This window comes from Corticium candelabrum, chromosome 6 (genome assembly GCF_963422355.1).
Source record: "Corticium candelabrum chromosome 6, ooCorCand1.1, whole genome shotgun sequence".
NCBI classification, from domain to species: domain Eukaryota; kingdom Metazoa; phylum Porifera; class Homoscleromorpha; order Homosclerophorida; family Plakinidae; genus Corticium; species Corticium candelabrum.
In genome coordinates this window covers 8655818-8668317 of record NC_085090.1, presented here as the reverse complement: position 1 = coordinate 8668317, position 12500 = coordinate 8655818, and the positions used below count along the sequence as shown (strand labels likewise).

Genomic DNA, 12500 nt, shown 5'->3' with positions numbered 1-12500 from the left:
AGACAAATGGACTGACAGATAGACAGACAGACAAATGGACTGACAGACAGACAGACAAATGGACTGACAGATAGACAGACAGACAAATGGACTGACAGACAGACAAATGGACTGACAGACAGACAAATGGACTGACAGACAAACGGACTGACAGACAGACAGACAAATGGACTGACTGACAGACAAGACAGACAGACAAATGGACTGACTGACAGACAGACAGACAAATGGACTGACTGACAGACAGACAGACAAATGGACAGACAGAGAGACAGAGAGAGAAATGAACTGACTGACAGACAGACAGACAAGACAGACAGACAAATGGACTGACTGACAGACAGACAGACAAATGGACAGGCAGAGAGACAGAGAGAGAAATGAACAGACAGACAGACAAATGGACTGACAGACAGACAGACAGACAAATGGACAGACAGGCAGAGAGAGAAATGGACTGACAGACAGACAGACGGACAAATGGACTGACTGACAGACAAGACAGAGAGACAGACAGACAAATGGACTGACAGACAGACAGACAGACAGACAGACAGACAAATGGACTGACTGACAGACAGAGAGACAAATGGACTGACAGACAGACAGACAGACAAATGGACTGACAGACTGACAGACAGACTGACAAATGGACTGACAGACAGACAAATGGACTGACTGACAGACAAGACAGACAGACAAATGTTTCTGTAGAGTTTTAGTTTGGTAGAGATTTTGTGCGATTGGGACAGTAGAGTTGCTTAGTTGTGTTGATTGTAGATTTCAATATTGAAAATATATGTATTAGACAGACAAATGGACAGACAGACAAGACAGACAGACAAATGGACTGACTGACAGACAGACAGACAAATGGACAGGCAGAGAGACAGAGAGAGAAATGAACAGACAGACAGACAAATGGACTGACAGACAGACAGACAAATGGACTGACTGACAGACAGACAGACAAATGGACAGACAGGCAGAGAGAGAAATGGACTGACAGACAAGACAGACGGACAAATGGACTGACTGACAGACAAATGGACTGACTGACATACAAGACAGAGAGACAGACAGACAAAGAGACAGACAGACAAATGGACTGACAGACACACAGACAGACAGACTAATGGACTGACTGACAGACAAGACAGACAGACAAATGGACAGTCAGAGAGAGACAAATGGACTGACAGACAGACAGACAGACAGATGGACGGACAGAGTGTTGAATGTGTGGATGCTTTTAGTTTGTAGAATCAATGAATGATGAACGAGGTAATGTGTGTTAGGATTGAATGGAATGAAACGGCTGTTGTCTCTATTGCCGGGCAGCAACAGCACACAACTATCGAACAACACGATTGCTGCCGTTCTGTGCACGATACAGGAAGTGATTACAAGGAATCCAGAGAATGCAAGGTAGAGATGTAGAGATATGGACAGATAAACAGGCAGACAAATGGACAGATAGACAGACAGACAGATAGGCAAATAGACAGACAGACAAATGGACAGATAGGCAAATAGACAGACAGACAGACGAATGGACAGACAGACAGATAGACAGACAAATGGGCAGATAGACAGACAGAGAAACAGACAGATAGATAGACAGACAAATACTTTATTCTCATACGGACTCTACTTGTACATATGCTTATAATTTTTGAAAGCAAACCAGTCCTTGCAAACAACAAAGTCATTAACTAATGGACTTGGCCTTGAATGGACAGACAGATGGACAGATAGACAGACAGATAGGCAAATGGACAGATAGACAGACAGATAGGCAAATGGCAGACAGACAGATGGACATGACACTGGAAGATAAACAGATGGACAGATAGACAGACAGATAGGCAAATGGACAGATAGACAGACAGATAGGCAAATGGCAGACAGACAGATGGACATGACACTGGAAGATAAACAGATGGACAGATAGACAGACAGATAGGCAAATGGACAGATAGACAGACAGATAGGCAAATGGAAGACAGACAGATGGACATGACACTGGAAGATAAACAGATGGACATGACACTGGAAGATAAACAGATGGACAGATAGACAGACAGATAGGCAAATGGACAGACAGATGGACAGATAGACAGGCAAATGGACAGATAGACAGACAGATAGGCAAATGGACAGACAGATGGACAGATAGACGGACAGATGGACAGACAGACAGACAAATGGACAGATAGTCAGACAGATGGACAGAAGTACCAAGACCAAACTGAACAGTTTAGTGATGTCGTAGAGATAATTTATCTGACAGTGGAATCTACACGTGTTATTCGAATCTTCCAGACGAGTATACTCTGCACGTTTCCTACGTTGTTACTTGTGACTACTGGCAGTTTGCATGTTGTAGATTGATGAAAGGTATGCAAGGCATTCAGAGAATCGTTAGTCTTGCAAAGTCACAGCAAGAGTATCTACCAAAAGTCGTACAGACTGCCAATCAGGTTTGTTTTCTATTGTTGTTCGTTCGTGTGTGTGTGTGTGTGTGTGTGTGTGTGTGTGTGTGTGTGTGTGTGTGTGTGTGTGTGTGTGTGTGTGTGTGTGTGTGTGTCTGTGTGTGTGTGTGTGTGTGTGTGTGTGTGTGTGTGTGTGTGTGTGTGTGTGTGTGTGTGTGTGTGTGTGTGTGTGTGTGTGTGTGTGTGTGTGTGTGTGTGTGTGTGTGTGTGTGTGTGTGTGTGTGTGTGTGTGTGTGTGTGTGTGTGTGTGTGTGTGTGTGTGTGTGTGTGTGTGTGTGTGTGTGTGTGTGTGTGTGTGTGTGTGTGTGTGTGTGTGTGTGTGTGTGTGTGTGTGTGTGTGTGTGTGTGTGTGTGTGTGTGTGTGTGTGTGTGTGTGTGTGTGTGTGTGTGTGTGTGTGTGTGTGTGTGTGTGTGTGTGTGTGTGTGTGTGTGTGTGTGTGTGTGTGTGTGTGTGTGTGTGTGTGTGTGTGTGTGTGTGTGTGTGTGTGTGTGTGTGTGTGTGTGTGTGTGTGTCTACATACAAGCGAGTTGCAATGCATGAGAGTGATGCATGAGTCAGTGTATTAAACGACTTTTGTTCTACAGATCTGTATAACTCTAAACAATGTGAAAGACTTGCGTGTGATTCTCAAGAAGGAAGGTTGGAACGTGAACGACTTCCAGTCGAGCGTAATGACGGATTACGACGATGGAGCAGCAGCAGCAGCCGTTCCCAATCCTGACGTTGCGCCTGCTCAAAGCCTGAAACGTCACGCATCAACATACAGCCAATACAGAGAGAGGGGATCAAGAGGAGACAAGGGGCAGTCACCAGCATCAGGAATAGACGATCAAGAAGGCATGAACGCGGAGCAAAGCAACGGCAAACTACCGAACGCTCATGATCATGCATCTCGCGCACAAATACAATACAAACACCGAGATTCGTATGAAGCACCGGTAGCATCCGCACGTGAAGGTTTCCCTGAAGACATGGTCGGTCTCTACCCGCCGTACAGCTACAGCAACAGACAGAGAGAGACAGAAGGTCAGACGGAGAGATACCGACGACACCAAGACCACGGATACCAACCGGACGACAGACGAAGACAAGACGTAACGGAGGAAGGCGAACCAATGGATGACGACACGTGGGTGTGAGGTGAGGTACATCATGATGGAAGTCAATGTAAAGGCCGCACGCTGAACGTATTAATTTGTGTAATATTTTATGATTCAATGCGTGACAGACACATTGCAAGGTATGGTAAATGAGACTATAGTAGAGTATGGTATGGTAAGACAGTCGACGCACACGCATTTTGGTTTCTATGACACACATGATTAGTGGCGTAGCTTTGTAACAACATGCTGTAGTCAGGTGTTATACTATGAGCACTTCTCTGTAGTGGAAGGTTTGTTTGCTCAGTTGAATTTATCTAAAGAGTTCTTTGAGATCGAATATCTGGTTTACTGGAGTCTCGCTTTGTGGTACTTGAACTTTAAACAGAGAGCTCGTATTCTTGGCAATCTCGCAGTCTGGTGTGTGGCTGTCTGTGTGTGTGTGTGTCTGGTGTGTGTGTGTCTGTGTACATGTGCATGTGTGTGTATCCACAATTAAAAGTCCATACTGTAATTGGTTGGGCGGCTTCGCTGTACACATCAGGAGCTACTAGGGAGTGTTTATTTACCAAATATCCCGGTGTACGTCACATGGTTCAGGGTGAGGGTAGTTTCGACCTCCCAGACCTGTGTAGCACCAATTCAAAATCGTCTCCACTGAATCGGCACTATACGGGTCTGGGAGGCCGAGACTACCTCAAGGGGATTCAGGCCCTAGGGTCAAACTTACACAGGAGTTGCTGCCATAGTGTAAAATATCCGCCAGTAAAAGCAGAAATTCCTCCCACCTAGTTTGCAGTTCCCTACCCCTAACCCTAGTCTCTCACCCTAACCATAACTCTAACTCTAACTCTAACCCTGGACTCCCTGATTCTAACGGTAACCCTAATCCTAACTCTAGGAGCGAGAAGGTTTCAACTTAGCGTGCTAGCTCCCCCAGAGGTCAGAGAAAATACCCTGTACGTATACAGTACACTAAATTGATTTGCAGTATTGCAATACGCTAGGCGCATTTCCTTAAAGTACGTTAGTGTTTATCAACATGGCGGCTGACCTTAGCCAGCGTGTTCTTGATCTGATGACACGCACCGGGAGAGCCATGACAACGCTAGAAATTGCGAAGAACATCGGTTTAACAACGAAGAAAGAAGTGAACCCGACAGTGTACGGCATGGAGCGTCAAGGCATCATAAAACGCGTGCAGATGAGCCCTCCAACGTGGGAACTCACTCAAATGTCAAGCAATCAACCAGGCCCATCAACACCATTCACTCCAATGCATCGACAGCCGTCAAAGAGGCCGTCGTTTGGAGCAGAAGAGGCACTTCCGGATAGAGTGGTCAAATTGCTACATGAGAGAGGCGCACCCATGCAGGCGTTGCAGATATCCAAGGCTGTTGGTCTGGTGACGGTCAAAGATATCAATCCGACTTTATACAAACTGCAGAGGGACGGAGTTTTAGATCGAATTCAGATATCTCCACCGACTTGGAAACTGAAAGTCGATGGAAATGAAGCGATGGGTAGATATCAATATGAATCTGCGGGTAAACGAGCTCGAGTGTTATCATCAGATTTTGATGAGTCTGTCGAAATGTCTCATGCGAGTGTGCGATCCCCGCCTGTCGGTCAAATGCAGTCGCATTCGTCTGGATATCAACAGTCATCGTCATCGGCTGAGCAAGTTGTGCAGTCCATCAACGTGCTGGAAAAGAATCCGATCTCTGTGATTCACGAATTTGGCCAGAAGAATAAACTCCAAATGAAGACAGAATTTCGAGAGCAGGGAACTCCACAGAACAAATCGTTTCTCTGTATTCTCCACGTAGGAAACCAGAATTTCTCGGGACACGCGAGAGCAAAGAAAGACGCTCGTCTTCAGGCGGCCGAATTGGCATGTCAAGTGCTTGTCCATCAACCAGCGAGTGCAACAGTTTCTTATGATTGCGACGAGTTTGACGGCATCGATTCGCATGGAGATCGTATGGCGTCGTTATGTCACGACAAACTGACCGAATTGCTGGCGTTACCCGAGTGTGCGGCCATTCAGACTGGAAGGAAGGTGGTGGCTGCATTTATCATCGTGTTTCCGGAAGCCGCTCCGCGTGTCGTCTCTCTCGGTAGTGGCACACGAATCGTGGGTGGCGATGCTCTCAGTCTCACCGGAACGACCGTCAACGATTGCCATGCGGAGATCATAGCGCGACGTGCTCTGAGACAATTTTTATTCAAAGAGATCGAATTGTATCAGAGCGGTGCAGAGAGTCAGATCTTTGAACAAGGAGAGTCCCACCTTCTCAAAGTAAAACCGGACGTCGAATTCCATCTTTACATCAGCACGGCACCGTGTGGCGACGGAGCGATATTCTGTCATTCCGATCCGAGCAATGCGGACAACGTTCTTGACGATTGCACCGAACATCGTCCGGTGTTCGACAACAAATCGAGTGGCCAACTGCGAACAAAAGTCGAGGACGGGGAGGGAACGATTCCGATTCCTGACGACACGCAGCTGACGTGGGACGGAATCCAGAGGGGTGAACGGGTACGTACAATGTCATGCAGTGATAAGATCGCTCGCTGGAATTTCCTTGGATTACAAGGAGCTTTACTAACTCAGTTCATACAACCAGTTTACTTATCGTCTCTCACTATCGGCGCTCTGTACAAACACGGCCACCTTTCAAGAGCCGTCTGCTGCAGGATGAGAGAACTCGCGTCTCTCCCACCACTCTACCACGTCAATCATCCACGACTCACGACCGTCAGCCAATCAGACAAACTCACACGTTCGACACAGAAAACGTCGTCATCCAGCATGAATTGGTATGCAGGGACAACAAACGTTGAGATACTCGATGCGATGAAAGGCAAGAGATTAGACGGCTCCGTCTCTCGTCTCTCCAAGTCGACCGTTTTTGCCACGTTTGCTCAAGTCTGCGGCAGCGTCATCAACATGGAAGTCCCAGCGACGTATCGTGACGCCAAACAGAATGCAGTCAGATATCAAGCCGCTAAGAGTGCATTGTACACGTACCTGGCAGATGCAGGATACGGAAAATGGATGCAGAAACCCGTAGAACAAGAACAGTTTTGACTCTTTAGTGTGACTGAGTGCAGATGCTTAGCTGTGATGTATTGTATTCGTTAATGTTTGTAATTGTATTGCAAACAAATGGTTGGCAGATGTCATTTTAGTGTGTTTTATCAAACTTTTTAATACCAATAGGAACAGCTTCAGTGCGCAGTAATTTATGTTATATAATGTTAATTAATTGTTGCTAACAAAACTCGCCTGCTGATATATACATACATACATACATACATACATACATACATACGTACAGTACATACATACATATATACATATATATAAGTGAATGGTGAATCGCAGGCTAAAGAAACGTTCTTTACTACTTATGAAAATGTTCAGATAGACACTGACATAAACGTTGCTTCTCAGCATTCTCTTCAGAGCCAAGTGGACAAATGGGATTTTGATCTATTGAAGGAGTCTTGTTCTATTAGAGACAAAGCCAGGTTGAACACCATTTCTGAGTCTCATGCCGGAGCATGGCTTACAGCCATTCCCAACCTCAATCTTGGGCTTGCCATGAGTCATCATGAGTTCACGATTGCTGTTCACCTTTGGCTCGCTCTTCCACTGTTTTCTTCACCTCCAAATGCTGTCCGTTGCATTTGTGGCCAAGTATTGGTTAATTGTGTGTTCTTCCACTATTACGCCATCACTTCTGGTGTACTCTTTCACTTGGACAAGATCTAACGCCTCTATGCTGGTGGCAGATCCATTAACAGATCGAAGAAGACCCTGTGTAGGGTTGCACGTACGTTCCATCTGAGCGAGTGTAACCGCTTACATGAACAGTACCAGAGTTGCTGGCAGTGGACGAAGCGCTGGAGCTCGGTAAAGATCGTGTGTATCCCTCCACATAGGTACCGTCTGACCGAGTGTAACCGCTCACTTGGACCACACCAGAGACAGACTGACTTGATCCTGCAGAAAACGCTATGCTTCCACTAGCACTTGGTGCAGAACGTGTGTAGCTTTCAACATGCGTGCCATCTGATCGTGTTTAACCGCTCACGTGAACCCCACTAAAGCTAGATTGACTTGAACTTGCAGAAGACGCTCTGCTTCCACTGGAGCTCGGCGCAGAGCGTGTATAACCTTGAACGTAGGTGCCATTTGATCGTGTGTAGCCGCTTACTTGCACGCTCCGGCCACCGCCTCCTGATTTCTTTGACATACTCGCAATGACCGCACTTGAACGACTAGGCACACAGTTTTAACTGCAGTGGGTTGCAAAGGTGTAAAATAGAGACAACCAGTAGGAAAATGTTTGATCCGAAAAATGCAGATAAAATCTGTAAATGCGTATAAGAACCTTTGCAGCACCCAAGCTTCGTCTGCGCCAATCGGTGTCAAGTATTCGCTTACAATAAGTGAATTGCTCTCGTTCCAACTCGTGGGCGAAGCGGGGTGTATTTCGTTTATAAATTCGACAGCGGTCTATAACCTATACTTGTAGCACCCTAACTTCGTCTGCGCCAATCGGTGTCCAGTATTCGCTTACAATAAGTGACACATCCCACTTCCGCTACATATTGAACGGTCAAGAAAAAGGGTACGTCGTATAACTAGAGTATAAATAGAGTACAGCTTCGCACTGTATTAGTTCGCACAAAAGCGAAATCCTGCTTCGCACCGAAGTCGGACCTGATTCTGTCTATTTGGTTAGACTACTGCCTTACTACGTAGCATTTCTTACCTAATTCGGACCGAATTCTCTTAGAAACTTTCCATTAGCTGGCCTTCATGCACCCTCGATATCAGCTTCCGTTTCGCCTTGGCTGATTCTCCGTCAAGCGCATCATACATTTGCCATTTATCTGGATAACACCCCCAACTATAATCTAAGTAACATTCACAGACCTTGCGCGACCAAACTGCCTTTGAAATCCGGTGAGCGCCTTACACGAGTCTACATGTCCTCTGCAGCTGCTTCCAATGTATGAATATGAGCTTTCTAAATACGAAAATGTTTGCAAACTCACAATAGTAAATCAAATCCAAGCGGCTCTTTAATTCTAACTCCAAGATAACAGTCATACAAATGTGCATTGCAATTTGATGTTACAGTCAAATTGATGCTATGCGCAATGTTAAAATACAGATTTCAGCTAAAACACAAAGCATATAATATTACAGAAATGTCTCCGTCTAAAGACAGCAGATTCAGTCAACAGTTACTTTTACTTGCTAACACAAAACTCAAGACATCCATGTGTTTCACTCGACGTACGGTACAAGTCTGAAGATTCCCAAACATTTCTGAATTCTTCGCTAGAAGGTCGATCATTAGCCACGGCACTCCAACAACTTTGCAGCAAGTGTTGAATAGCTTGTGACACACAAGAAGGAATGCTAGGACGTACTGTACCTTGACCAACATTTTTTTCCAACTGCTTCACACTCAGACCTTCAAAAGGCTCTTCCTCGGCCAACACTTCAAATGCAACAATACCAAGCGAGTAGACATCAGTGAGACGCAACTTTTCAAAATTAAGGAGTTCTCCTCGCAGAACTTCAGGTGCAGAATATCGTGGAGTACCTTGACCGCGATGATCTGGCAGACCGGATTGAGATGACTGTGTTGCAGACTTCACAGCACTGAGACCAAAATCACCCAATTTGGCATTGTCGTTCTTATCCAAAAGGACGTTCTCACTCTTCACATCACAGTGTACTATCTGATTAGTGTGGAGATACACCAGAGCATCGGCTACTTGTAACACTTGCTTTTTCTTTGCTGCTTCTTCAAACTCTGTGAGATCAATAAAGATGGCATGAAACAAACTACGAGGAAGGTACTCCATGACAATGCCAAGGTGATCCTGGTCAACGACTGCTCCAAACAGTTTGACAGTATTGGAATGATCTAGACTTGAAAGAATTGAGATCTCATTTACAAATTTGTCACGCCGCTTTGTCGACATGTGTTGATACAAGAGCTGCTTGAAAGCGACAACAGTTCCTTTAAAAGTCGCTGCATATACTTCTCCATATGATCCTTTCCCAATAGCTTCACCTTGAAGTTCCAGTTCTTTAAAGGGAATAATAGCTAGCTTCATCCCAGAGCTGGCAGTAAATTCTCTCAGCTTTTCATGTTCAGTGACTGGTTCTTTACCAGATGATTTCAATTGATTTTCCAATTCACTTCTTTGGAGGTCATACAGAGCTGACTGGTAGTCACATCGCCTTTCATTATCAATTGCCATGTTTTTCAAGATGTCGATAACATCCTGGATCGTGTTGTTGTCCCTAATATCTCGACGTACAATGTTTCGTTTAGGTATCACTTTACCAACTCTTCCCAGCCTTCTGTTCATAGGATTGTCAACGTATGTTCGTTCTTTTGATGGCTGTGAAGTTGCACTGCTTCCTGCTGCATCACCAATACTTTTAGAAGATGCACTGCTGTCCTTTTGTGGGGTCTGTGGTTTCTGTCTTGTGTGTTCTTTCACTATTACGCCATCACTTCTGGTGTACTCTTTCACTTGGACAAGATCCAACGCCTCTCTGCTGGTGGCAGATCCACTAGCAGGAGAAGACCTTGTGTAGGGTTGCACGTATGTTCCATCTGAGCGAGTGTAACCGCTTACATGAACAGTACCAGAGTTGCCGGCAGTGGACGAAGCGGTGGAGCTCGGTAAAGATCGTGTGTATCCCTCCACGTTGGTACCGTCTGACCGAGTGTAACCGCTCACTTGGACCACACCAGAGACAGACTGACGTGACCCTGAAGAAGACGCTCTGCTTACACTAGCACTTGCTGCAGAACGTGTGTAGCTTCCAACATGCGTGCCATCTGATCGTGTGTAACCGCTCACGTGAACCCCACCAAAGCTAGATTGACTTGAACTTGCAGAAGACGCTCTGCTTCCACTGGAGCTCGCCGCAGAACGTGTATAACCTTGAACGTAGGTGCCATTTGATCGTGTGTAGCCGCTTACTTGCACGCTCCGGCCACCGCCTCCTGATCTCTTTGACATGCTCGCAATGACTGCGCTTGAACGACTAGGCACACAGTTCTAACCGCAGTGGGTTGCAAAAGGTCAACCGGTAGAGAAACCTTTGAGCCGGAAAATGCAGATAAAATCTGTAAATGCGTATAGCCTACACGAAAATACCCGTAGGGTAACCTTTGAGCTGGAAAATGCAGATAAAATATGTAAATGCATGAAAAGAAACACGTGATAAATTGTAATGATGAGCTAACATAATGCAAGACTAGCTTTTAGAATCGCTAACCTCAGAGGTATAACAGAATATCACTTTCAAATGGGTTACATTTATTATCGTCTGCAATTTCACTATCACATGTTTGTTGCCGCGAGTTGCAGTCCGCGTTTAGCGCGCTATCATACAGTATTTAGTGTTGTCTAGGAGTAATTCTGTAATACATCAAATTTGCTTTGCCAGTGTTGTCGTCCTTATCTATGACTGGTGCCAAAAGGTAGCCCAAAGCAGTCTCCAGTGCTAATTGATTACTACTAACGTGATATCAGCAAATTAAATTAACCAAGTCCAAACTCGAAAAATTGGCCAAGTTAAGTTTGGTGATCATCTTCTTGGTTGCCGGAAGATTTCTTTACGTTCTAGACGCCATGATGCTTTGAGAGATGTCATTTTTCAAGCTTTGCTAGTACCCGATAAAGGAACCCGACGCGAACAAAGATCTTCTTCAGAGAACTATAGTCGACCTGGCAATGTCTATCATCCAAACTTTTTGTTTGGCCGTTCGGCTTATTTTGATGTAACCGTGTCTAATTCGTTCCAGCAAAGATTTGTGTCGCATTCAGCAAGCAACGCCGGTTTTGCGGCTTTAGAAGAAGAAATTTCAAAGTGTATGAAGTATGACAGCCAATGAAGTGTTTTCATCTGGTGCTCTCTTCTTTCCACTTGCAGTTGAATCATTTGGGACATGGTCGGATGTCAGCTTGGATACATTAGAGACTATAGCATCTAAAACTGTTTCTGTTTACTATTTCTTTTAGTCAGTCTTCAAATAATTTGTTGCAGCAATTGTCAGTCAAGTTGTGGTGGTCTAATGAACGCATGATTCTCAGTAGATTGTTGTTAGACAATAATAATAATGACAGTAATTTCTAGTGCATGGGATTTGCCTGTATCATAGATTTGTTGTATTGAAATATATATACGGTATGTGTGTGTGTGTGTGTGTGTGTGTGTGTGTGTGTGTGTGTGTGTGTGTGTGTGTGTGTGTGTGTGTGTGTGTGTGTGTGTACATGTGTGTGTCCGTGTGTGCGTGCGTGCATGTAGTGAAACAGTAATACAATGCAAGCATAAAACATTTCACTAAACTAAAACTGACAAGACAACCAATCGAATTTTCCATCAAACCCTATAGTAAGGTACTGCATGTATACATACATACATACATACATACATTTTTACAAGGACCCTTAGGGCCCAGGTTACTGCAGACACTACTAAGTACTTTCTACCATACTTTCTACAATACTAGTATACAATCTATGATACTAGTATACAATCTACGATACTAGTATACAATCTACGATACTAGTATACAATCTATGATACTAGTATACAATCTACGATACTAGTATACAATCTACGATACTAGTATACAATTGAAACACTATCAGCAGTCACTGTCTATATGTAACTTCTTCTTTGCTTCTTGGACAGAACCTGACACTCCGGAGAGAGAGGCAATTGTATGTTAGTTCTTTGCCCAAGGGAACTTATGTATGTGGCTCTCCCGCACTTGAACTCTGACCTGAAGGTCCCGGATGTTGCCAATCTCCAACTGCACACTCTAACCAATTGAGCCACAT

At 44.8% G+C, this 12500-nt stretch overlaps 3 protein-coding genes across 6 annotated transcripts in view; 2 read left to right on the top strand and 1 right to left on the bottom strand.

Annotated features, from left to right (window-relative positions):
* LOC134180687 (catenin delta-2-like) overlaps positions 1 to 3936 on the top strand; it is a 17636-nt gene extending 13700 nt beyond the window's left edge. For all 4 annotated transcript variants that reach the window (XM_062647870.1, XM_062647868.1, XM_062647869.1 and 1 more), the window contains 3 exons: positions 1299 to 1428; positions 2390 to 2483; positions 3081 to 3936. In XM_062647870.1, the coding sequence (XP_062503854.1) occupies positions 1299 to 1428; positions 2390 to 2483; positions 3081 to 3635 (779 nt within the window). In that variant the 3' untranslated portion in view covers positions 3636 to 3936. The remainder of the gene's footprint in view (positions 1 to 1298; positions 1429 to 2389; positions 2484 to 3080) is intronic.
* A 524-nt stretch (positions 3937 to 4460) lies between these two features.
* On the top strand, positions 4461 to 7053 carry LOC134181391 (double-stranded RNA-specific editase 1-like). The gene has a single exon (XM_062648661.1). It carries the CDS (start codon positions 4639 to 4641, stop codon positions 6691 to 6693), a length of 2055 nt encoding a protein of 684 aa, XP_062504645.1. The 5' UTR covers positions 4461 to 4638; the 3' UTR covers positions 6694 to 7053.
* Positions 7054 to 8614: 1561 nt separating this feature from the next.
* Positions 8615 to 12500, bottom strand: part of LOC134180965 (uncharacterized) — a 7007-nt gene continuing 3121 nt past the window's right edge. Inside the window, exons 3-4 of the mRNA XM_062648148.1 lie at positions 10809 to 10827; positions 8615 to 10709 (exon numbers count right to left, since the gene is read on the bottom strand). Coding sequence (XP_062504132.1) covers positions 8871 to 10709; positions 10809 to 10827 — 1858 coding nt within the window. The 3' untranslated portion in view covers positions 8615 to 8870. The remainder of the gene's footprint in view (positions 10710 to 10808; positions 10828 to 12500) is intronic.